The sequence below is a fragment of the Desmodus rotundus genome, chromosome 3 (genome assembly GCF_022682495.2).
Source record: "Desmodus rotundus isolate HL8 chromosome 3, HLdesRot8A.1, whole genome shotgun sequence".
In the NCBI taxonomy this organism is placed as follows: domain Eukaryota; kingdom Metazoa; phylum Chordata; class Mammalia; order Chiroptera; family Phyllostomidae; genus Desmodus; species Desmodus rotundus.
This window is the reverse complement of record NC_071389.1, coordinates 56216657-56244458: the sequence shown is the minus strand read 5'-3', so window position 1 is coordinate 56244458 and position 27802 is coordinate 56216657. Positions and strand designations below refer to the sequence as shown.

Here is a 27802-nt window from a genome sequence, read left to right as displayed (position 1 = left end):
CCCCTCAAAACCATTGCTCTTTCTTCTTCATATATTTAATCCTTCCATCATCAGATGCTGCTCTAAAGAATCCCGAGGTTCCCTTACTGAAACAAAAGCGGAAATACACAAGTGGGACTACATCAAACTAAAAAGCTTCTGCGCCACAGAGGAAACCATCGACAAAATGAGAAGGCAACCTGAATGGGAGAAAAATACTTGAAAATCATTTATCTGATTAGGGGCTAATATCCAAAATGTATAAAGAACTCAAACAACTCAGTAACAAAAAAATCACACCACTTAATATTTAAAAATGGGCCGAAGATCTGAGCAGACATTCCAAAGGAGATACGAAAGTGGCCAACAAGCACATGAAAAGATGCTGTACATAATTAGCCATCAGGGAAATGCAAATCAAAGCCACTCACACCTGTTAAAATGGCAATTATCAAAAAGACTAGAAATAACAAATATTGGAAAGGATGCGGAGAAAAGGGAAAGCATATGTACTCTTGCTGTGGGAGAAATCATGCTACCTAGTATGAAACTAGTCTATAAAGCCATAGTGATCAAAACAGCATGGTACTGGCAAAGAAAAAAAAAGACACATAGATCAATGGAACAGAATAGAGAGCCCAGGAATCAACCCACACCTTTATAGTCAATTAATATTTGCTGGAGGAAGCAAACACATACAATGGGCTATAGATAGTTTATTCAATAAATGGTATTGGGAAAACTGGAAAAATACATAGAGAAAAATAAAACCACCTTCTTATACCACACACAAGAATACATTCAAAATAGATTAAATACTTAAATGTTAGATCTGAAATTATAAAAATCCTACAAAAAAACATAGGCAGTAAAATCTCAGACATTGCTTGTAGCAATATTTTACTTGATATATCTCCTCAGGCAAGGGAAACAAAAGAAAAAAGTAAACAAATGGGACTGCACCAAACTAAAACATTTTTGTACAGCAAAGGAAAACATCAACAAATAAAAGGACAACCCAGTGAATAGGGGAACATATTTGCCAATATATCTGATAAGGGGTTAATACCCAAAATTTATAAAGAACTTATAAAACTCAACACCAAAAAACAAATAATCCAATTAAAAAATGGGAAAAGGACCTGAATGGACACATCTCCAAAGAGGACATACAGATGACAAGTAGATATGTGAAAAGGTGCAAAAACATTGCTAATCATCTGAGAAATGCAAATTAAAACCACAATGAGATATCACCTCACACCAGTCAGAATGGCTGTCATCAATAAAACAACCAACAAGTGCTGGCGAGGATGTGGAGAAAGGGGAACACTTTTGCACTTTTGGTGGGAACGTAGATTGGGGCAGCCACTGTGGAAAGCAGTATGGAGATACCTCAAAAAATTAAAAATGGAACTGCCTTATGAACAAGCAATTCCACTCCTGGGAATTTATCCAAAGAAACCCAAAACACTAAATCAAAAGAACATGAGCACCCCTATGTCCACTGCAGCGTTAGTTACAATCTCCAAGACATGGAAGCAGCACAAGTGTCCATCAATAGATGTGTGGGTAAAACCACTAGGGGGCATTTGTACAATGGAATACTAAAAGGATAATAAAAAAGAAGAAAACTTTTCCCTTTGCGACAGTATGGATGGACCTGGATAGCATTATGCTAAGTGAAATAAGCCAGTCAGAGAAAGACAAATACCATATGATTTCACTCATATGTGGAATCCAATGAACAAACTGAACTAACAAGCAAAATAGAAACAGACTCATAGATGGAGAGCAGGCTGACAGCTCTGGACCGGGAGTGGTTAAGGGGTTGAGTGATTGATCTAAAAGGAGAAAGGACTCATGGACATGGACAACAGTGTGATGTTTGTGGGAGGTGTATAAAGGGGACAAATGGTAATGGAAAAATACAATAAAAATATGAACTGAAAAGAAAAGAAATGTTTGTCTAATCCAACACCATAAAAGACTTTTCCTTAAGCGTTCTAGATGTTTAATAATTTCAGTGTTTATATTTAACTTCATAATCCATTTTGGGTTAATTTTGTGTATGGGGTAAGGTAAGGGTTGGACTTTTTTCCCCCCAGCTTGTATTTATCTATTTGTTCCAGTCCTATTTTAAAAAGATGTGTTTTCCTGTTTAATGACTTTGGATGTTTGGAAATCCATTGAATATTAAATGCCTTTTCTGATGCGTTTTTACAGGGCCAGTGAGGAAGCACCACATTAGAAGAGCAAGTTACCCATCTGAGCCTAAACCTCTCTGAATGAGTCATTTTCAGGAATGTCTCTCAGAGATGGAGGCAGTTTTCCTCAGTGACTTGCACAGTCAAGAGTGTACCTGATTCTCCACCTATTTTCACATCCAGGTACCTTTTGGCAAGCACCTGGGAAAAATTAAGTAAACAACATATTTTTCAAAGATATTTTAAACTTAGTTTGACTGTGCATTGGTGATTCTATCTTTGATTTTGGTGAGGGGGTTTGATTACTCAGAAGTGTCATAGAAATTCATAAATGATTATTTAAAAGAGTGTGTGGTTTACAATTAGCCCTTGTGAGTCATTGTCTCATAATCCTGTATATTATTCTAAATTTCTGCAATGTATTTATAATAACTGGCATTAAGGGAAAACAACAATAATAAATGTTGTGAAGGGAAATAACATAATTAATATATTGTGGTTTTATGACTTATACTTAATGCAGTCAAATCATTCTGTGACTATTAGCAAAAAAGAGAAAACGTGAAGTTAGCAGCTGAACAGAGCCACCTAGCCACCATTCCGATTAACGATCCCTGCAGAAGCTTGGAGGCTGCATTAAGATGACTCTCTTCTCAGTGCAGTTTTGTTCCCAGCCATCCAGTCCGCTCTCCCATGGCTCTTCCTTTTCACACTATCTGCTTGGTCTGTCATTTTCCTCCCCACTGCCCAAGTCTCAGTGCTGATTATGATCTTATCTCTTCTTGGTCACACAGACTTAACCTGGCTGAAGTAATGAAATGATATTTTCACTTCTCTGGGCATATAGTTTTGTCATTTGAGCCCATAAGTGATGAACTGGGACCAATTATAGATATTTCATATATCATTTGATAATTTTAAAGGATGAATGAAGACAGAATAAACATGGACTGATTGTATATGCCACCTTGATTCTATTTGGCTGCAAATTGTGACAAAACTTGTTTTGAATAGAAAACTAGGGAAAGGTGAGATGAAAGTCACAGAAAAAGTTTGTAACTTACAGGTGCCAATGTCTTTGTGTAAGTACTTCTCCCACCACACTTGCTCGCAGGATACTTTTAAAATCAAATTATATCACTTATAACCCTATCTGTATGAGATACATTTTATAGAGCTTTAACTTCCTGTCCCCTGTATGCAAAGATTTATATTAGGATTTTTATAGTTATAACACCATACAATTTTAGACCTGGAAAAGAGCTTAGAGTTAATCTTGTGAAGTCCAAGCTCCTAATTTTACTAATAAAAAATCTACATGTTACAGAAGTAAAGAAATTAATTTCAAATCACAAAGCCACTTAACAATCCCACAAAATGTTGAATCTATGCTTCCAGAGTCCCATGTTAGCGCTACCCCCCAGACTCTAGGATCTGGTACAAAACCCTGCATAGTGGAGATTCATAGGGATAAGGATCATGAAAGATGAAGGAAATCAATTCTCTGGAATACAAGCAGGAGTCCATCCTTATAAATTAAAATTCACATGGTTTTCCGGATAAACATTTTCCATGTATATTGAATGCATAGAAATGTAGCCCAGATGAGTGCTAATTGTTTTAAAAACAAAATATGCCTGGAAAAGGAGCACAGTTAGAACAGTAAAGGAGTGGATCCCAAAACCCACAGTCTGAGACATTTGAAGAATATCCCAACTTTGTGGAGATTGCAGAAAAGATGCAAGTTTCTAGATACTGAGATCGTATACTGACTAATGAGGCATGTATGTTAAAATGCCTGTCCTTGACACTGCTGTGATGTGGTTAGACTGTGTCACTTTAATCCACGCTGGGCCCTCGATAACCCCAACTCACATCCCTAAAGAAACTGCCCCACCACCCCCGCAATCACTGTGACCAAACTTCGTGCACTGACCTTTCTGAAAAACTTGAAAAGTTCATGGCACCTGAATGCTCAATAAAGATTGTTGTTGAACAGCTGAGGTATCTTTTCCCAGAATACTGGTAGGTTTGTAATTTGATACACTGGGAAATATATCCTTTGAAGCTACAGATACTGCAGATAATGACCAACCCCAACATTTGTGTCAATGAATCAGGTCCATACTAGTTGTTAAGGAAAAGCACATTGCTCATAACTTTACCACCTCCTGTAGCCTTATCTTGAAATAGAGATGGAAACTTTCTCTGTAATGGAAGAAAATGATCTTTAAAACATTTTCATATATTTTATCTTCTTTTTCTTAGATAAGTCCCTTTAACATTTCATATAATAATGGCTTGGTGATGATGAACTCCTTTAACTTGACCTTATCTGGGAAGCACTTTATCTGCCCTTCCATTCTAAATGAAAGCTTTGCTGGATAGAGTAATCTTGGATGTAGGTCCTTGCTTTTCATGACTTCAAATACTTCTTTCCAGCCCTTTCTTGCCTGCAAGGTTTCTTTTGACAAATCAGCTGATAGTCTAATGGGAACTCCTTTGTAGGTAAAATGACAACAGACTCACAACTATCAACAAATGAACCTAAAAGAAAAGAAAAACAACGAAAACAAAAACTAAGCAAACAACCAGAACAGGAACAGAATCAGAAAAATGGACATCACACGGAGGGATTTCAGTGGGGAGGGGGAAGGAAGGAATAGGGGGGAAAAGGTACAGGGAAGAAGAAGCATAATTAGTAGGCATAAATTAGACGGGGAGAGATAAAAATGGTATAGGAAACAGAGGACTCAAAGAACTTACATGTACAACCCATGGGTGTGAACTAAGCGGGGGAATGGTGGAGGGTTTGCAGGTACAGGGCAGAAGGGAGATAGAGGGGGAAAACTGGGAAAACTGTAATAGCATAATCAATAAAAATATTTTTTTTAATTTTGATGCACTTATTTTTTTTTAATAAAGTGCACTCATGCCAGCAATGATGAATTCTCCAAAAAGACTAAACTCTTGATATCCATTGTAGTTCCAAGCTCCCCATGCCTCAAGGAGAAAGTTCTTTTCAGTCCATATCTCCGAGTTTATAGAAGTGCTCCCTGGTGTCCAGACAGAGAGAGTGTATGGGTGTTCGGGCCTGGGCTGGGAGTGGAGGCAGACCCCGTTAGGTAGTGCTTTAGGGAAGCAACTCAGGGTCCACACATCTTGACACTAAAGAGAGTATTGAATCTCTGGCCATTTGTAGTCAAGCAATAACCAAAAACGTTGTTAATAGTAGAAGAGAAGGACACATACATAAATCATTATATGGTAAAGCAAAAATTACTACTACAAGAGAGGTATAAAGTATTATAAAGTATTGACAGAATTTTTTATTTAACTTACAGTGTGAGGAAAGTTATATAATGGTGTGACATTTTAATTGAGCTTTGAAGAATTTGTGGAATTCTAATAGGAAGAAAACCATAGAGGTTGCATCTTATGCCGCAGGAGTAGTAAAAGCATGACCATTTATCCTGTGTTTAGGAATGAAGAGGAGGCCAGAGATTGGAATGTAAATTGTGGGGAAGAAGAGGGGTTATAGGATGGGGTTAAAAGCTGAACTTTTGCCTCCAGATTTGTTCTTCAGGTAGGCACCCAATTCCACTGCATGTCACAGAACATCCCTCCCCTGCAGACTGCTTAGCCAAGGCTAGCCACCTCAGCTGCTTTAAGGCTGGGTTTGGCCAGCAGGAGATGCCAGCTAGAGATGGAGGGCAGGAGTGTGCAGACCCTGGGGTGTGTCTGCTCCTGTCTCACTCCTCAGCATGACCTCCAGCAGCAACTGTGCCTTCCTCCAGGCTGCAACTTCCACGGGGCAGCCCCACCCTGTGCAGTTTTTCTTCTCACGAGGAAGTCCCCACCATGGTTAGAGTGGCTCTTGGGACTGGTAACACCCTGTCGTCACATTCTCTCTGCCTGTGGGTGAGAGCGGCTTCATGTTTTTGTTGAAGGAAATCAGAATATGTCACCCAAAATCTGCCTCTTTGACATAAAAACTATTTTGAGCTAAAAGCACCTAAGAAGCAAGAAAAGCTTTCTCTACTCTCTCCCTTTGCCTAAAGGCAGGACATACATTCTTTTGCTGGAGACAGACGATCAGCCCAGGCATAGCCCCCAAGCAATCTGCAAACAAACCTTACTGCGTTAGTTCCCTTCCATATATTTACCCTCCCCCAATTTGCCATCCTTGAAAGCCTGAAACTGCTTTTCTCTGTGCTAACATTTCTCTACAAATGTATTGTTCTCTGTTGAAGATGCTATATAAGCTGCAGGTCCAAGACACGGCTTTCAGTTACTTTTCGCTGAGGTTTTGCCCACACGGTGCACAGTATATGTTTCATAAACTCTTTTTCTCTTGTTAATCTGCATTTCCGTTAAAGAGCCCCAGTTGAAAATTTAGGGTTGGTAGAGAAAAAATTTTGCCTCCCCTGCATGGCTAACCTATGACTTGCTTCTCTACCCTGCATTTTATTTCTCATTATTCCCATCACTTGTGTAGCCATCTTCCTCCATGAAATGACTTGCTTGAAAGACCTGGATTTGTTTCTGTTTTCTGCCTGGAGTCTGACGGAAGCAGGTGGCCATTAAAACTGACTAATAAGAGGAGCAGTAGCTTCAGCTTCACCTTTCTTTGCCTTTTCCTACTTTAGTTGTCTACTTTTGATAACAGTTGGTTTTGTGGTTGCGCTCAGTTGGCTTTTAATGAATCAGGTTCACATCCTATCAGCCTTCACTACTTTCTCAACACTTCATTTGTGCTCCCAAAACATTATTGAACATCTACGAGGGATTACGTGCATAAACCGTACTAACTGTACTCCTGCCCACAAAAAGCAGTGTGCCACATACACCACCATATAGCCCAATAATCTGCACACGGTATGACAACGTTTGAGCAGTATCTACAGAGAGGCAGCAGAATATAATGCACAGAGAAACCAATTCTTGGTTAGCAGTTAATAAAAGGCTATAAGGGGAGGAATAGTACAGAAGGAAGATCAAGGCAAGATGAATAATGATAATCGGCATTTATTTAGTGCTTACAGTATTTCCGACACGTTTTAAAAAGTACTTTATATATAGACGCTCATTTAATCCTCCTAACAGCTCTCCAAGGTAAGTACTATAATTATCCCCACTAACCAGGTGAGAAAACAAGGTAAATAGAAATTAAGTAACTGCCCCAAAGTATGAACAAAAGCATGAAGATAGGAGGCTACGGAAAATAAGAAGCAGGAGTCACTCAGTGGAGTTCTCGTTTTATTGCTCGAGATTAATTATATTGCAGAGGAGGAAAACCATCCTAAGGAATTTGGACTTAATACTATGTAACTGAAAGGAATCCATTTTAAATCTCTGTGAAGGAAGTACTGGCAAGGAAGCAGGGCATCTTGTCATGATTTTTACCAACTTACTATAGGAACTAATTTGCAAACTCTTGGTTCATGGAGAATAATCCTAAATAAAATGTAAATTAAAATTGAAGAAACATGATACTAAAAGCAAAATGTTCCTCCTGTTCCACAGATTGTAACCGGCCTGCACAAATTAACTTATGTATAGAAGTAGGTTCAACATTTCATGATTCAGAAATAATGTAATTGGGGGTCACATTTATAAAAGCAAAAGTACCCACTTTATGTGTTCACTGATTACCACAAATCTTGGTTATAATACATTAAAATTCCTACTCTGCATGTTGATAAACTTACTACAACAGCATACACTCACGTAAGCTTGAAATGCAAGTATTTATAAGTCCCATACATATAATGTCAGAAATATTTTTAAATGTAATAAAGAACACAGCATTTCCAAATACTATCACATACTCAACACAAGGAATACGTTATTTTTCCACTTAAATATTGTATAATATTTACAAAATTATGCATTAAAAAATGTTCTGTTGTTACAGCCCTTTTAAGAATTAGAAGCCTCAGCAGCTTTATTTTCCACTGTTTTAACCCCGGCATCCTCTCCATTTAGTAAAGCACTGGCCACTAGAGGGCAGCCTTGACCAAGCCATTTAATAGGCTTAGGTTTGCTATTTTGCATTTTGAATTTGAGATACAGTATGCTGTTGAACCCAAAGGTGTATTTTCTTTAAAAGTGAATATCAAACAAGAAAAAAACAACTTTGATACTTCAACCATCAGCATCTTTTGTTTTCTTATGAGCTACCAAGTCCCAGTCTTATCTTTGTTTTCAACCACAATAAAATTAAGTTTACAATAGGTATAGTAAGTTTTTAGTTCGTCGTTATATAGGATTAGCAATGTTTATCAGCACCTCAGTTTATGTTTATCATTATCTACACTGCAAATCTAGCTATGTATATAATCTAATTTAATTCTTATAACATATCTATGAATAAAGTGTTATCACCCTCATCCATAAAATGAAGACATTAAATATTTTTTAAAAATCAGACACAGTTTTGTATAATTCCAAATTTTGGGTATGATATGACTTTTCATTTTTTCTCTTTTAATTATGAAATGTAAGATGCATGCAGAAAAACCCATAATATACAAAGGTACAACTTACATATAATGTATAGCAAACACCCATTTCACCACCACTCTGTTCAAAAAAGCGGGCGTTTTTAGCTCCTGCCGAAGCACCAGGCGAGGTGCTCACTTTTCACAAACCCTTCCTCTCCAAAGCTAATTATCACCTTCACTGTTGAAGTCATCATTCCTTTTTTTTAGAACTATTGTGAGACTTACATAAACCTACTTATAACATACAGATTCATCCATGGCTTTCTCCTGTTAATCAATGTTATATTCGTAATGTACTGTTGTACACAGTTATAGTTCTTTAATTTTCATTGCTACACGGAATGAAATGCTGTATGTAATATACCATATATTTTGACGCACATATAAAAAGTGTCTTTAAGATGTATAACTGAGAGTGAAATTGCTAGGTCATAGAGTCTATCGGCATATCTTCAACTTTATCGGAAACAGTTCAAAAGTCTCTTGCAGGGAAGGGAAAAAGAAATGTGGTACATCCACACAGAGGAGCCCTACTCAGCAACAACGACAAAGAAGAACTGATACATGGAGCAACATCAGTGAATCTCAGTCTTCATGCTGAGTAAAAGAAACTGAACATAAAGAGGGTACACTGTGTAACTTCCATCTGTGTAAATGCTAAAACTGAAAGCTAACTTAGATTGATTAGAATGCAGGCCAGTTGTGTTCGAGGACCAGGGCGGGAGGGGAAATAAAGATAATGGGCCGCACGGGCATCCTGCAAGTTGCCGGGAGGGGCGATGAAAATGACTGTTACCTTGATTGCCAAGATGGTCTTACAGTTGGATTCACGTGTTAAAACTCATTCAATGTTATACCTTTAATATGTGCAGTGTGTGACGATATGTCAATGAAATCTCAAAAGAGATTTCAAAGAATCAAATTATTTTAATTTCGGTAGTTTTTACTGCTAATGATTAGAACATTTTTCCTCTGTTACTGGAATTTGAATTGACTCTGTTATTTAAATTTCCTTTTTCTATAGAGTGCCTTCTTAAGTCTTTTGTCCAGTCTTTTTTTTTAGTTCTCTTCCCCCCCCCCCCCCCCCCCCCCCGTTGAGTTTATTGGGCTGACACTGGATAACAAAGCTACACAGGTTTCAGGTGCACAATTCCACAACACAACACCTGTACACTGTGTTGTGTGTTCGCCACCCCAAGTCTGTCTCCCCCCATCACCGTTTCTCCCCCTGTACCCTCCTCCATCTCCCTGACCTACCCTCCCCCAACAATCACCACACTGTTGTCCTCGTCCATGAGTTTTTTCTCTTTTTCTTTCTTTTTTGCTCAAACCCTCCATCCACCCCCGACCTTGTCCTTTCCCACCCCTTGCTGACAGCTGTCACAATTTACTTTTCCACTAGATCTGTAAATGAAGGAACCACCCTACTTCTCAGCAGCAGGGCCGTCCTGTGACTGACACATGAGATGAGCCATTCTCAACTCCATTGTTTTCTTACCCGTATGTCAGTCAAATCCAGAAGGATTAAAATCAGTTCCTGAGTATCAATGCCTCCCTCTACTGGGGCATGCTATTGTAGTGCCAGATGTGACACAACTGAACTCAGAAAAACAGGAGAAAATTTCTGTTGGAAAGAGAGTTGTGTGATTACATCATCATTGTTCTCCTTACCCTTACAGCCATACACCCAGAAACTCCCCAATGGTTTTCCTACTTTATATTTACTTAAGGAAGCCAGTCCTTCTTGTCCCTATCATCACCAGTTGCCATGAACAGATATTTTAATTGTGATGTTCTTAATCAAACTGTTACTAATATGAATAATATGGAATTTGTTAAGTCCATATGGTATGTCTTTTAGCTCATTTTTGTGCAGAGGCCACAGTGGGATGTAGACTTTGATCCGATAAAATATAACCTATGAGACAGCTTATTCACTTTGTGTTGTCCCAGATCTCTAACAGTGTCTTCAGCCTTTGCTACATCCAACAGATAAGCAAGTCAAAGTCTAATACGTGGTTATCCTTGTCAGGACCCAGTGGAAGCCACTCGGGGCCTGCATTAAGGGTACTTCATTGATTAGCTGCCATTCCTTGACCTCAGGGAATCTTATCCAAAGTCATGTTTTGGAAGTTATTTTCCTAATAGCATTCTGGAGAGTGTATTGCCACATTAGCAATTTCCATAAAGGAGTATGCCATAGCTTGAGTAACAATGCCCCTGTTTATTTCATGTACCCCAGCAGATACTTCCAAGGAATGGACCAGAGCATCAGACTTTGCATTCTAACCCCCATATGAGCCAGATTTTATCTGGTTGTCATTAACCTGGCCAATTTTAATTCTTCCGCAGAATTCCCACACATTTCCATGATTTAATTCTCTTCATAGTGGTTCTCTTCAATTGTTAATTGTCTGATCCCATCTGCAATAAATGCAAGGTCATTGACCACAGCATAAGTCTGTAAACATAAATGTTACGCCAGATGAGAATTCAAATTTTCCTGCACTACCAGATATACTGCCAAAGGGGGATAGGATCGAGGGTGGGAGGTGGGGGTGGGTGAGGCAGAGGGGAGGGGTTTGCCTCGCTGTTTGCCTCCATAATGACCAGCTGCCTCCTCTTTCCCCAGCAACAGCAATGAGCCCACTACCAGCCGGCAATAAGAGACCACCACAATCTCTTCCCCAATGTTTTCCTGAAACCCAGTAAAAGCTGACCTCTCTTTTGTCTCCTCAGACTTGCCTATGGTTTGCCATAGTTTGCATATCCTCAGTTATTCTCAAATAAACTCAGTTGCTCCTTGAATAATCTTTGCTCTTTAATTTTTAACTTAGAGAATAGCTTTTGAATCCCTGGGTTCGACCATCTCTGAGGCCAGTTCAATTTAATCCCAGCCTTGTCTGTGGTTTGATTACTTGATCCAACACTATACTTCTTTTTTAAATTTTTTATTCATGTAATTCAGGTTGGGTTTTGTTATGTATAACTAAAATAGTTATAATTGACAGATTACAGCTTCTTTCCATTTTAGTTTTATGGATCTCATTAATATTAATAGCCACATCCTGCAAGAGGGATTCAGATATTAAACAAAAAATGGCTGCAGGTTGAAAAATAAAATATTAATTGGGGACCAAAAGAAAACAAAATCAAGTACTTTAGAAATAAAAAGAGAAGGAAAAATTAAGACGACATGGGTAAAACTCAAAAGATGCTGACAAGTCATATTACAATAAACTTTTTCCAAAATCACACACACACACACAGTTGAGCCAGGTATATAAGAAGAAACTTTAATTTTCCATAGGTATACAACATATATTCAAAACATTATGATTTTTTTACAATCTTTAAATCCTGCTGTTCCAAGCTATTTATACTTATTAAATTTTTTGTGCATTTTCATCCCAGCCTTAAGTAAAATACACCCCTTCAGTTTCAGCTACTTCTCTTTTTCCTGTTCTCTCACTTCTCAGTTTTGACTGTTCTCTGATGAGATAAAAATGATTAATATGTGAAGTGTTCTCAAATTTTTTTTTTGCAATTTGACAAGATTATTATTTATTCACAACAGATCAGTTGCAATAATTGGCTTATTTTCAATCTCATAAATTTACTATTAAAAATAAATATTACATGTATAGAAAACCACAGATGAAGTACAGAGAGAAAGTTTACAAACATTAGGATTTATATCCCATGCTTAACCTGCTTTTTTAGAATTTTGAGTGTCTATTATTTCTTAATTCTAAGGTGTTCTCAAATTTAATTTTTCTTTTGCACACTTGGTAAGTGCTTTCCTCTGATATCTGAGAAAAGAGAAACAAAATATTCTTAGTGGATTATTTAAGGAAAAGCAACCAGCAGGAAGAATAACATTGGGCTACTGGAGGTCTAAGCCAATCCTGACTTTGGGAGTTCTTGCACCCTAAAGAGAGAAGTAGAGGAACCAAGACAGCACAGTCAGGATGGGGGAAGTTAGTAGTTTGAGGGTTTCCCAGTAGTTTTTAAGAGAACTAGAGAAGATAAGACATTCTGATTTGATTTTCCAGGAACTAAAATGGGATTTGAGCATACATGAAACTCCTGTCTGACCTTCGATTGGAGCAGCATGGTGTGTACTGTACCCAGGTTGGTAACAGAGAATACATATGATGCTCAGATCTGAGGCATGCGTATGAAAGGCACACACCTAGCGCCAGCCACACTGCATTGGGAGGGACTCAGAAAAGGAAGTTTTCAAAACAATCAAGTCAAAAAGACAGAAGCATAAGGCCTCAAGGACGTGCCAAGTAACCAAAGATTACATCTTATCAGGAACAATGCTGATCCAGTCCAGTTCTGGGTCCCAAACAAAGAAGCACATTTTCATAGATGAGGGCAAAGACACAGCATGAGATGTTCAAACAACGGGAATAACAGAAGTACATCATTTCAAAAATCTCATCTTAAAACAAGACAAAGGGAAGAGAAGTGGTACAAATCCTTGTAACCTGGGTGGGGGTAGGGAGATCAGGGAATGTGAGGGGGGAAAATCGCATCCTGCCAATGGGTTAAAGGGCAGGATTACTCACAGGGCAGCAACACACAGAGACGCAGAGATCTGTCGTGTACTCAACAGATCCAAGCAAGAAGTAGCCACAAAACTGACATCAAGTGTCTATACTACCAAATGCATCTACCTGTTTCCTCAAAAGGCAAGCAAATCCTCTAAGAAGTCATCTGCAGCCAGCAGCATCTGTCTCAGTGCAGAGAGGTTCAGGACGTCCTTTATAGGGTCCAGATCCCACTCTGAGGTGTAATTACTGACCACCAAGATGTCAGAAACTGCAAATCCAAGTTTTCTGTGGACTTCCTCTAGCTGTGATACAGAAATTAAAACTCAGAAATCTCAAAACAGTGAAAAATACTATTTAATGTTAATATAAATTAAGAAAGCAATAACAAAGGTAGGTATTGGGCAATATTTTTTCCTGTTCTGGAAAATGGACACAGAGATCTGGCCCCTAAAGAACTTTTTTAACTTCACAAGTCGAGCTCTAACATCACTGCTAATTTTCACTTACAGTACACATAACAGATTCAATATGAACTAAAAGGGAAGGTAACTATAGCAGTTCTTGAAATTAAAGCATTTTTAATATCCTTACATTAAAGTCCATAATTTCCTTCAGTTTCCTTTGAAAAGTTGTTCTTAGGATAAGTCAATTGTGCTAGTTTAATGCTGATGTTCAATTCTTTTTTTTAATTTTTCAATTACAAGTGACAGTCAATATTATTTTATATTAGTTTCAGTTGTAGAGTGCTGATGTTTAATTCTTGCTTAGGCTAGTTTATCTGTGCAACCAGACTGCCTGGGATAAATACAGGGCTCTGTCACTTCTTAGCACTGTCAATAAACATTAACAAATGCTTTACTCCATGTACTTTTCTCATCTATAAAATACGGTAATAACAATTCCCAACTCATAAGGTTGTAACAAGTATTGAACAAGAAAACTGATCATATATTCAGAGCTCAACAAATATTAGCTATCATTACATTCTCCCAACCTGTTCCCACCTCCATATTCCTTTGACTCTAATCTGTTCTGCACATAGGTGCCAGATTAATTTTTATGAAGCTGAATTTGGTAACATCACTACTCTTTCAAATAGTTGCTATGATTACCCATAATGCACCTGATTAAGTAAAATCACCTCATGCAAATGTTACTTTCTCCTTTAATCTTTCCCTACAAGGATCCAGTAAGCTGTGGAAAATGGGGACAACTGTAATTGGACAACAATTTAAAAAAAAAACTGAAGAGCTCCATTCTTCCTGAAATGCTGCTTTTTCCTGCATTGACGTAATCACTTATGCTGTCTCCACAGAGTGAGTTTTTCCACTTTTGTGTCTCTTCACTTCCCGAAATACTCCTCAGCCTTAAAAGCTATTTCTCATGCCACCCTAGTATTGAAATCTTCCCCCATGCCCTTTAGCACAATATTTTCCTCCTCTAGACTTTCAAAGCATTTTATTTTTAATCATTTCATGATATTTATTATACTTAATCATATCATATTCTTTTGTCAGTGTGTTCTCATTTAGTTCCCCTATCTCCTCATTTCTACTCATAAAGTTGTAAGAATTTTAGTACAGGGAACTTATTTTAATTATCTGTGTATCTGATTAGAGACTATCATGCTGGCTCAATCATTAAAGGTAATCAACAAATATTTTTTGAATTGAACTTAATTGAATTAAATTGTAGTAAGTGAAATTATCTGTGTCAATGTAAAGATAAATAAATATTTCATATTTAAAACTTAGGAAATAAGTCTGAATTATCCAAACAACTGTTTCAAATATTCTTAAACTCCATAGTGTTATTTTTTATTTGTATATACAGTAGTAGCATGTGATTATAGTGACATAGCAGAAACGTGTTTACGAAGGACATCGTTCATTACCTTGAGCTTCACAGGCACGCATCTGTATATGTCTATAAGGTCTCCTCTCACAATCAGATCCATGCTATCCACACAAGTGAGCAAAACCAAATATACCACACCTATGCCAAACAGATTTGTATTGTTTTTTTAATATAGGCAGCATCAATGTCTTTTTCAGATAATCAGCTATCAATTATGCAATAGACTATGAAACAATTTCAGAAATTCAGAAAGGTCCTCTTCCTCCCACAAAAAAAAATCCCCCTAAACTATTCATTAGTAGCTGAAATTTTTCTGCCATAAGAAGTCCCCTTCATTGCCTCCCATAGTAAGAAATCAGGCTTCAAATGAAACCACCTTTTGAAAGAGGTAACTAAAATTTATACTACAATATCACTGACTGATTTTCTTTTTTTTCCTTTTTATTGAATATATTAGGCTGACACTAGTTAACAAAATTATAAAGATTTCTGGTGCACAATCCCACAGCCGATTGATTTTACATACTATTAACAGTTGTGTTTTTATGGAGACTAAAGAAAATACCAAAGGACTCTAATAAACAAGATGAAGAAACCTGAAGGAAACAGAGTATGTCGAAATACTACAAATAAACTGTTCCTATGTCACAACGTTAGCAGGCACCTCCCTGCACAACCCTTACAAGCTTTTAAATTTCAATGAGCAAGTTAGTCAATCACTCCTCGCTTCTAAGTTTATCAAAGTTGTGATAAACTGGCTCTTTCCCAAACAGAATAGTGTGGGGCATCTTAAATCCCTAATCCTGTTTACCTTCTCCAAAACCTTTCTGCCACCTCTCTTTACCCAACATCTTTCCTGCCCTTGTTCTAAAATGTTCTTGTCCTCTTTCTAATCTTTAAAGGCCCAAGGGGAAGCCCAGGACTGCTGGGAAGTACATGCATGCTAAGACGCAGTGGCAGCCGGTGGTGAGGAACCAAACTCTTCCTATTTACTCATTTGTTTAATCCTGACAAAAAAATCTCTGAGGTATGTGCCATTATTATATTGCCCTTATAGATTAATAAATTGAGGTATAGACATTTTAAATTATTTGCCCAAAGATATGCAGCTAGTGAGTGCTTGATTTGAATGAAACATACTGATGGGGAAGGTAAGATTCAAACATGCAGTTTCTTAAGTTCTTCATCCTACTAAAAAAACATCCTACAATATAGTCTAATCGGTTGCCCGTAGAAGTAAAGTGGAATGAGGCTCACCACACTGTATCATCTGCCTTCGAGCTCTTTTGATCTTGGCTACCATGTCATCAGAGAGGTGTTCAATGGAGTTGGCATCCAACACAAACGCTGCACAATGGATCCTGTCCTTCAGCTGTGGGAAGTCAATGTAGTTACCACGGCCTGGGGTGATTGGTTTCATGAAATTAAACTGAGAGGTAAACATAAAGGAACATATTAATTGAGTAAATATTTGTAAGCATATACTAAGTAAGTACCAGGCAATGTGCAGTTGAAGAAACCAGTGAACAAAACAAACAAGTCTCTAATATTATGACGCTAACAAGTAGCTAGCAGTCCTTTCACATAAGAAAAGCTTCTGCAAAGAAGGGACTTATAATATGAAGCTAAACATAAAATAGGTGAGTTAATCTAAATAAGGGAATAAGAATATGGCAGAGAGTGTTCTAGATAGAAGCAGCAATGTGGACAAAGGTGGGAATGAGAACACTCAGAAAGAGATCTGGATGCCCTGGCTGGGGTGGCTCAGTGGACTGACTGCCAGCCTACAAACCAAAATCTTGACAGTCCGATTCCCAGTCAGGGCACATGACTGGGTTGCAGGCCAGGTCGCCAGTTGAGGGCATGTGAGAAGCAACCAATTGTCATATCTCTCATACATTGATGTTTCTCTCCTTCTCTTTCTCCCTTCCTTCCTCTCTCTCTAAAAAAATAAATAACATATTTTTTTTAAAAAGAAAGAAATTTGGTATCATCAGGCAGAATGCAAGGGGGAAAGTGGTACAAAATAAGATGCATTCACTCTTAAACTAGAAATTCCTCCGCTGGAAACCTGTCCCACAGATGTATGTACATGCCTATTAACTTCAGGACTATTTGTAGCACCAAAATTCTGTTACATCAATAACATAAGGTATTCTATCACTTCTCTAAAAAAAGAAACACAAATTTTTATTTTCTAATATGTTAAAAAGGGAAATAAATCATAAATTTTTAATGGTTATTCACAGGATGAGGGGAAAAATGTATTTGAAGGGGCAGAGAAAGAAGATCAATTATTTGAATATACCCTATTTTGTATATTTGACTCTAGAACCATATAAATTATAAATATAAATATTAAACAAAATTAAATTTAAAAAACAATAGTTAAATGGAATTAAACATGAATTTTTACATCCCATGGGGGTCACATCTACACTAAGGAAACTATTTCTGATTGACTTTAAAACCCAGTAATTTGTATACTCCTACTACATGGCATGTCCTAAACACAATATAAAAAATCTGCCAACATGTTTTAATCATTTCCAATTTTGATTGTGATTTTTTATTCTTTCAATATTAAATATTTATTATTAAATTATTCATGATAGTGTCACATAATTTCTTTTGAGATTACAGTGAGTATTATGTGAAGTAAAGCAAATGAGTCATGACATATTTTGTCATATCTGGTGTCCTTGAGACTAGAGATTCTCTGTTTGGCTAAAGCAGATATAGATGCAAGATAACAGAGATGAAGTAAAAACTGTTTAGTCCTGTGTTTTAATGAAAAATTTCTGTGCGGCCCTGGCTGGGTGGCTCAGTTAGTTGGAGCATTGTCTCCTACACCAAAAAAATCGTGGGTTCAATTCCTAGCCAGGGCACACACCTAGGTTGTGGGTTTCATCCCTGGTCAGGGCATATATGGGAGGAAATCAATTAATGTTTCCCTCTCATATTGATGTTTCTCTCTCTACCCCTCTCTCCCTCTGCCTCTCTCTCTACCCCTCTCTCCCTCTCTCTCTTCCTCTCTCTACCTTTCTCTCTCTCTAAAATCAATAAACGTATACTCAGGTGAGGATAAAAAAAGTTTCTGTATATATTTATAGTATGTATTATCATTAAAATATATATTTCTTAGGTCTATGCATTAAAAAAATCAAGAACCAACAATTAATCAAGTAGCAATGAACAGTTTTAATGACCCAAACCAATACTTAGAGAATGACTGATTCAAAATCGGGGCTGTAAATATACAAGATATGGTTCGGATTCATGATCATACTAGAAACGAAGGAATATAGCAGATTTTTACATTAAGAGGTTCCAGAATCCAAATTGTAGCAGCTCCCACTGGTCAAAGATGTTACATTTGACATCCGTATGAGGAGAAACAACATGCATTAAAATATATCTAATATGTGCAATTCATGCATTCATAATGATAATAAAATAATCACTGGTTAATACTGGCAGATGCAAATCAACCAACTTACTATTTCAGAAGCTTATAAAGAAGCTTAAAATCAAGCATACTTTGTACCTTTTCTATATTAAAGGTATCACTAAGTAATCAAATAGTAGATGAGAGGAAGCTTGTCTTTCATATGTGAAATGAAGATGGAATGACGCAGAATATCACCATTCACACCCTAATAAATAAAGGGATCTAGGTATTGAATGTTAATGAAACCAATTTTAGAAAAATGAGAAAATCCGAAATTGTGTGGCCTTAATGGAACACACAACAGCGTCTATGAAGTAGTCCTGAATCTGAATGTGTGTCTAGATTCATTCAATTTTCAGGATACATAGAAACTATTTTTTAAAAAACATGTAAGTAGTAAAACATACATGTTTTTTAAAACATATTAAGTAGTAAAACCAGCAAATTTCAGACTATGGGGAAGTCTACAGTATAATCAAACATTTCTTAAAAAACAAATTGCAAGTAAAAATATCAAAAGAAACAGAAGAAAATGTGCAGTTAAAAGAAGCTGAATCAATTTTTAGAATCATTTTTTTTAAATGTTTAAATGATGCATATTATTTATAAGGCAATTAGAAATTTGGACATTGGGTGATATTTGATAAATTAAGGAATAATTAAGAAATAATTTGTATGTGATAAGGGTATTTTGCTTATGTTTAATAAAAGATATTCATGTCCCTACATATATATAAATATATACTCATTTATGGATGAAATGTTATAATTTCTTAAATTTGCTTCCAAATAATCCAGCAGAGGAGAAAGTAGGTAGACATGGGTGAAATGAGCTTGGTTACAAGTCACTGTAATCGTTGAAGCTGAGTAAACGAGAATTCACTAAATTGTTTTGTCAACATTGGCATAAGTTTAAAGTTCTCTATAATAAAGATTTTTGTTAAAAAAAGAATACTTAAAAATAAACCTAACCACTTCTACAAGACAGCTCTATGCTAAATGTAAAATACAGTGTTCAGTGTTTCTGGGTAGAAACACTGGATATCTAAAGATGCAAAGAGACTTCAGTACAAAATTGTAACAAAATTTCAATCAAAGCACCAACAAATAAAACACAAACACAAACAATTAAATGAAATACAAACAAGTTCACTTGGGAAAGTACATGCGTGAATACAGTCAAGAAAAACAAATGTGAGAAATACTGATTATTATTTGTCCAGTGAGTCATCAAGATAATATTGTTATTGTAATTAAAATAACTAAACAATATGTTAATGAATATAATAAAGAAATTTATAAATATATCAGTAGAATAAACTAGAGGATACAAAAAGTAATACTTGTATTTGGTAGGGAAAAGATGCAAAAGAATTCCAATGAAAGATTCTGGCACAACTGACTAATCATTTGTAACAAGGTAAAGTAATGAATGACTCAAGATCTAAATACTTACAAAAAGGATTACAGAGTTTAAAGAAAAAGACAGACTGGTTATCTTTAATCTCCCCTTTCCTCTCGCCTGGAACCCGGGCAGTGTTCAGCATGAACATTTTGAGAGCAGGAGGATGAAAGTCACCTGTCTTAATCAACCTTGGCTGTTATTACAAATTATGACATTGCATGGTTTATACAACAAACACTTCTTTTTCATAGTTCTGGAGATTAAGAAGTCCAAGATCAAGGTGCTGCCAGATTTGGTGTCTAGTGAGAGCCCCCTTCCTAGTTTGTAGACAGCCGCCCTCTTACTGTGTCCTCATGAGGCAGAAAGAGATCATCTCTCTTGTGTCTTTTCTGATAAGGACACTCTTCATTCTTGAGGGCTTCACCTTCATGACCTAATCATATCCTAAAGACCTCATCTCCAAAGAACACCACATTGTGTAGTAAGGCAGCAACATGGCAATTTTGGAGTGACACAAACATTCAACCGATAGCACACCATGCTGAGGACCTCAGAACAGAGATCCGGAAGGACCCTTGAAATTAATAACCTCAGAGAGCTGACACACGGGCCCAAAGCTGCCTATCTCCAGACTTCCTGTTACATAAGAAAAATTACCTATGTAAGTTGATGTGTTAGATTTCTGTTTTGGCTGTTTTGCAGCCAAAAGCAATTGAATATATAACAGTTATTATGACAGCTATGACAGGAGAGACCTTTAGATGTTTTAATTCTTTGTAAAATAAAATATCAAAAAGAAACAAGAGATCTTGAACAAGCATAGTTTAAGAAAATAAATGCTGATGCACTAAACTAAAGTCTTAGGTTCTCAACAGTAGGCAAAAAATAAGCATTTTAAATATCAATTATAATTCCACAGTCATTAGCCAAATTATACCTGATATCTGTCAGGAATGTGGCCTTTTAAGATGTAGAATATGTCATCCATGCACAGCCCTTTTTCCTCACTCAGCCCCATTGAGTCACACAGAACAAATGGCAAGACGTTACCATCCTTCCCATCCTTAATGGAATATGTCCTGTACTGCAGAGGAGAAGAAAAGAAACTTTGAGTTCATTTTATTAAAAACATATAAATTGAGATAAAGTCTACATGTAATGAAGTTGTCAAAAAAAAAAAAAACCAACTTTTCAAATCTAACTTGAACAAAGAAGCAAATGCTGAGTGACCTAGAATGGACTCACCTGCTCAGATTTCCCAGTTTTGTCAGAACCCACCAAAGCTTGGTGGGTTACATGGCCTCGGAAAACAGACTTTACGGAGTTGAAAAAGCTAGACTTCCCAGCTCCAGTTGGACCCAGGAGCAGAATTCGTATTTGGTGAGTCAGGTCTCTGTATGGTTTGTAAGATCTTATGGCAGACAATAAGCTTTCCCTGAGCCTGTTTAGACAAGATAATTTTAATAGTAGACTAAGTTTAGATCATAAGACATCACCATAAATTTTCTTTGAATTCATTTTTTTCTTGTATATTATTTATTTTTGATTATCAGCTTGCCTTCTTGTACATGAAGACATGAAACTATCCTACTTCCAATCTTATTGTAAAAAGAGAAAGGTAAACATTACAGTGTAACTAAGGCCAATCAGACATAAAATCTTTCAGATTTAAGCAACCAGGCTATATAATCCTAGAAACAAATGTCAGCAGTGTTAAACATGAAGATAAGTTATCAAAAATAAAATTCAAAAACCACAATATATATATATATGTGTGTGACTTTTGAAGTTTAAGGGAGACCATTCCCCACATGTTCTTGAAGTTGATGACAGGTATTCCCAGCTGCCAGCCACTCCTTCCACCACAAGTATCTAAAATTGCTGCAACTGTAAATGCAAAAATTCTTAGCAAAAATATAGACATGCGAGCCATGTAATATGAAAAACAAGAGACATTTATTGAAAAAGATACAAGATACAAGAAACATTGTACATAGGACAATGATGCCTCAGTCCCGTTCAAAGTAGGCACCTTGGGACCTCACACTATTCTCCCAATCACCATCAGCTGCCCTGTCATATTTTCCTGAATCTCATTTACAGTCTGAAATCCCTTCCCTTTCAAAGGTGATGTCAGTTTGGGGAAAAGCCAGAAGTCACAGAGCACCAAATCTGGGCTGTAGAGGGGCTGAGTCATCTGAGTGATTTAATGTTTCACCAAAAACTCTCATGGATCTGTGATGCATGAGCAGGTGTGTTGTCCGGTGAAATTGTCGATCACCAGTTGCCCATAGTTGTGGCCTTCTAAATCATTCAAATAATTTCCATGGAGGAATAGTTAAGCTTAATGGAAAATTTGACACAGATTCATTGCTCTACTAGATCAGCCATTTTTAATGTGATGGCCACACAGTACACATGCTCACTCAAGGGTGTCTACCACCCCCATTGACTAGTACAGTGAGGTTGTCATTGCTCATGCACATTCCAGTCTACTCTCCTTGGCTGCCAGGTTACACTGATGTCTCACAAACCATTCTTGTTATATTAACAATGGCTGGACTTTTTCTGGACAGCCCTCATATAGCCAAATATTTCTTTTCCTTCAAGTGTATAAAAACATTAGAAATTTCTTCACTCTGGTCAGTGTTCATTCTGTTTTAACATTACTATTACCAAATAGTTTCGTGAATACAGATGTAGTTGTAGTTTGTTCTTGGTGATCCACAAGTTATCTATGGTAATTTGTGCTACAAATGTTAACGGAACCTGTAATAGAATAAGTCTAAGATAATGAACAGAATAATAGAACATTAAAAACATTGACTTACTCACTGACCCCTTTCATCTTCCTTGTGTCCAACAAACCTGAGGAAATAATCAAAGAATAATGAAGATTACAAGTTGTTGAATGACCGTCTGACTGAATGAATGTCGTTGAATTCACTAGGAAAAAAATACCAAAATAGCCTTTCTATAAGAACAGTGCCATATAGTGAAACGCACAAGAGATTATGGCAAATACCCTTAACGTCACCTCATTTGAAGAGACTAGAACAGAAGCAAGGTAAGCCGGGAAAGGCTGCGGTGTCAGCAGATCTTTTCTCATGTAATTACTCAGCAGTAGTGTTTGGCTCACTCCAACAAGGGAGATGAGGGCTTCCTGAATCAGAGAAGCAAGACCTAGAGGCACGGACAGGTGAGGGAAAACTGGGAATGCTCTCTTTTCTCCTCTAGAGTCCAATGTCTGAAAGGGATAATATGCAGGGACACACAATGGGGGGGGGAGAAAACAAGCACCAAAGTTTTCCCAAAAGTTACTGTCAATTATTTTATTGGGGGTTCTGGAATTCATAATCCAATTGGTGTTATTCCTGGCTTCAGAAGATTATGTAGGACTCTGCCTATCCAATCAGAGCACAGTGAGTGGTTCAGAGACAGGCTGAAGACTTCATTTGGACCAATGAGACTCAGGCCCAAAATTCTTTGTTGCTTAGGAAGGGAGACTATTTTATGGTGCATTTAAAGTTGAAAGAATTAGGTGTAATGATGATGGCAATTCTCTAAAAAAGAAGCGTATTGTGTGTAACGTTCATAAATGTAACCATATGTATGGTTACAAAGAAAACCTCTTTAAATTACCAGAAGTAGAAATAGTAAAGACTGCATTCAATGACCACAATATAATAAAACTAGAAAAGAATGGATGTAAACAAAACAAACAGAAAAGCAATCTCTTGGAAATTTAAGAAGCGTTATCTGAAATAACTCTAAAATCCAAAAGGAAACAAAAAACCACAATTGCAATTATATGTAAAAACCTAAAAATATAAACCTTTTTATATCAACTTTATGGCAAAAGTATATTACATTAATAACAATAAAGAAGGAAAATCTTGAAAATAGAAAGAGAATCATAAACTAATCTTAAAATATAAAAAGGAATTAACAAAAAACAAATACCAGTTTTAGAAATTAAAAAAGGATATATTAATACAGAAATTGGTTAAAGTGTAAATACATAAAGTGCTAACTAGTTTAATCAAAGAAAGACAAATTCACAAAATGTCACACTACTACTCATGCCAGATTGGCTACCTATCGTAAACCCAATAATACGTTGTATTGGAGAAGATTTAGAGTTACAAAAACCAATTTCCACTATCATAAGCAGTGCATATAGTAAGGGAAATTGGTACAACTACATTGGAAAACTTAGTCATTATCTACTGAAGCTGAACATTCACAAGCCCTTTGATCCAGCAACTTCATGCTTATATTCTCTGAAAAATATGTATATGCGTAAACCAAAGGTCATGTACAAGGATGTTTATAGCAATATTATTTGTAACAGCCCCAACTGAAAAATCCAAAGGTCTACCAACAGTAATTTGACTTTTTAAAAAACGGTGATGGAATCCTTACAATGGAATACTACGTGAAAACGAAAAAGAACAAAGTACTACTGCATACAACAATATGGGTGAATCACTAGAGAGGCAGGAGCTAACCTGTGACACATTCACTCACTTTACCAAGTAACACTCTGGGGGAAAGAAAGAAAAGTGACCCAGTCTAATATCTTTACAAATATGCTAATAATCTTACCTCATAATAAACAGGCAAATGTTATTTGCTACAAGAAAACTACTTATCTCTTAAGGTCCTTAACAGGATGCCCCTGGCTAAGAATTATAGTAAATAAATTCAGATTCTATGGCTCTATGAGCCATGTATTCCTCTCACATAAATTGGTTGTCTTAGTCTGTTCAGGCTGCCAAACAAAATACCATGGACTGAATGGCTGAACCAACGAATTTGTTGCTTGTAATTCTAGAGTCTGAAAAGTCCCAGAGTCTAGAGTCCACCAGCATAGGTTTCATTCTGGGACTCTTCACTTGGCTTGCAGGTGGCTGCCGTTTCACTGCCTGCTCACATGACCTGTTCCTGGGCATGTCTAGGGAGAGAGCTTCTGGTATCCCTTCTTATATGGACACTTATCCTATCAAATTAGTGCCCCCCTCTTATGACCTCATTTATTCTTAATTATTTCCTCAGAGGCCCTATCTCCAAGTATAGGCATACTGGGGATTAGTGTTTCAACATATAATTTTAGGAGGACATAATTCCATTCATAGTATTGGTATATCAATGGTTCATAACCTAACTACTGTCCAATATGTCAAGTGGTCCATAAACTTTATTTAAAAGCCCTGCCTGTTGTTCTTAGCGAGAAATCATATGTCTAACACGGGAAGGAATGATCTGGGAACCACAGATAATATTTTGCTGCTCTTTCTGCATTCTCTGAGATTTTTGATTGTCTTCTTCCCTGAAATTATTAGTAAAACTTGCTACCGGTAAGATATCTGATTGTTAGGGGTCTGATTTTATAATCCAATCTCTTGTATTTGTTTAATCTTTCAAACAAAATATTGAATGAAAGAGGAAAGACACAAAAGAGCATATACTGTGGTATGGTTCTATTTATACAAAATTAAAAAACAAAGTATTAAGTAATTTTGATGTGAGACAATATAGTTACCTTTGGTTAATAAGAAAAGGTATAAAGTAGTCTTCTGAAATGATGGTGATAATCTAGTTCTTCATCCAAGTAGCGGTTACGTAACAGTGTCCAATTTGTAGACATTTATCAATTGGTACACTGACCAGTTGTGCATTTCTGTTTATGTGTTATACTTCAACTAAAAGTTTACTTAAATGACACAGGGTGGTCCACATCACGACATATCCAAGTAAATTCACCAGACTTCAACAATTTTTTTAAAATATTTGAGCAGCCAGGAAAAAAGATCAAATCACCCAAAGAGAAACAATATAAATAAATAAATAAATCTGGCCTTAGGTTTTCCACAGCAACATCACTGCTGTGGAAAAATTACAATATTCCTAGAATAAAATGTGACCCCAGAATGATGTAATCTAATAAAAACATTCAAGTAAAAAGACCACAGATATTTAGTTTGGAACATACAAATACTCAGGGAATATTATTCCCAGGAGCCCTTCACTTAAATGAATAGATATAAACAAGTATTTAATAGAAAAAATAAAAATTGCCAATACACATAAACTCATTAGTGATCAGTTGTAAGAGAGAAAGAGGGAGGGAGGGAAAGAGAGAGAAATACTGCTTTTTCACCACTAAATTGGCAAATTTTCTGAAATTTTATAGTATCAAAGATTGGCAAGGATACAGGGAAATAGGCATTTCTATAACACTCTTGGCCATAATATAGACAACTGAAGTTTTTGAAAGGTGTCTATCAAAGTGTAAATGTACATAACTCTTAAACAGCAATTCCAATTCCAGGAAGTTTCCCTAAAGAAGTATTTTTGTCCACAGTTATATGCATAAAGATATTACAGGAGCATTGGTTACATCAGCAAATATTGGAAAGAATTTAAATGTCCTTAAATAGAAAAACAAATACATGAATTTTGTCTTTTGATATAATGGGAAACTGCATCAGAAAGGATCCAGTACCAATCAAGAGAAGTTCAACCTCTGGTTTCTTTTTAACAGAATATACAATATTTACATTTGCTTCTCACTCTTTTTCTGCCTTTCCTCCTTCTCCCCAACCCCTCTCCCACACAAATACACTCCAAAAAACTTGGTATATGCTACTTTTGACCATGGTTGTGTTTTAGCTAACAATTTGTTGCCAGGATTCAGTCTGAGTCACCTGGAAATACGGACAAGTGAAAATACCATTTTCCTTAAAGAGGTGGGTCAGTTTGAACCCCCCACACATGCAGAAGAGAACTCTATATGAGATTATCTAGATAAGCTTACCTTCACATCGAAAAACTTCACATTCTTGAAAGGAAACTGTCTGACATTGAGCTGGTGTTAATTTTTCAACTATTTTTGAATTCATGGTTACCTCTCTTTTGTCTAGGTTTATCTGGAAATCCGAATTTCCATAGTAACGCCGTCCAGTCCAGGAATTATAAACGTCCAATGGTAAATCTGGTTTTATTTTACATTTCAAAACTTCAGTCCCTTCAAAGATAAAAAGGATGATGGAATCACTTTCTTTGTCATAACCCTCGGACATGTATGCCACAATAACATGATCACTACTATAAATCACTGTTATAGTAGGTCCTTGATTACGACATCTCTGAAGCAAATCCGAAGCGCTGGATTCATGGACACTAGCCTTAAAGAGAAGGCTAAAGCACTTTCCTCCCAAGCAATTTTGCAACTTCTTTTCTTGCATCCACGTCAAACAAGTTGCCACTGCCATATTTCTCAACCTAATAGAAAATCAAATATATTTTCTATAAATACTGAAAAACAGATAATATGTACTGTCATACAAATCCTGTATTTATGCCTCTTATTTATTCTACATTCCACATGAAATGTGTAAACAGAGGGTGGACAGATAGCAAGAAAAAACATTCTATATTATTATTTTTTAAAGATTTCTTGAGACTATTGTTTACAAGTGGCTAGATAAAGTGGAAAGGAGCAGGTCTCTTACCTGTTGTAGGACCGGTGCAAGGGCTGAAGCTGAGAGCAGTTGCTCTGGCTGGACAGTGAGGCTAGCAGGAGGTGAGAGCCAGGCTCCGAGATTCAGAGAAAAGGAAACTGAAAGTCAGGGTGGCCCAGCCTAGTTGGCAGTGTGCCAGCTGTCCTCTAAGAGTTAGCATAAACTAATCCGGCTCATTTTCAATAATCAATTCGTATAAAAACAGCATTGGGTGAATTAAAGAATCAAAGTCAAATGAACAAAAACTAAAATCTCACCATATTTTTAAGTGACTTTTTAAAAACTTTTAAGAAAATCCAATCAATTTTT

General features: G+C 36.6%; 1 protein-coding gene across 1 annotated transcript; it reads right to left on the bottom strand.

The window, feature by feature from the left end:
• Positions 1-12: 12 nt before the first annotated feature.
• On the bottom strand, positions 13-27590 carry IFI44 (interferon induced protein 44). Its single transcript, XM_024565587.3, is given in 10 exon segments — positions 13-86; positions 13378-13399; positions 13401-13556; positions 15149-15249; positions 16369-16540; positions 20905-21051; positions 21213-21408; positions 22799-22835; positions 26788-27254; positions 27485-27590. Coding segments are annotated over 9 exon segments (1347 nt in total). The 5' UTR covers positions 27245-27254; positions 27485-27590; the 3' UTR covers positions 13-27.
• Between the last annotated feature and the right edge of the window lie 212 nt (positions 27591-27802).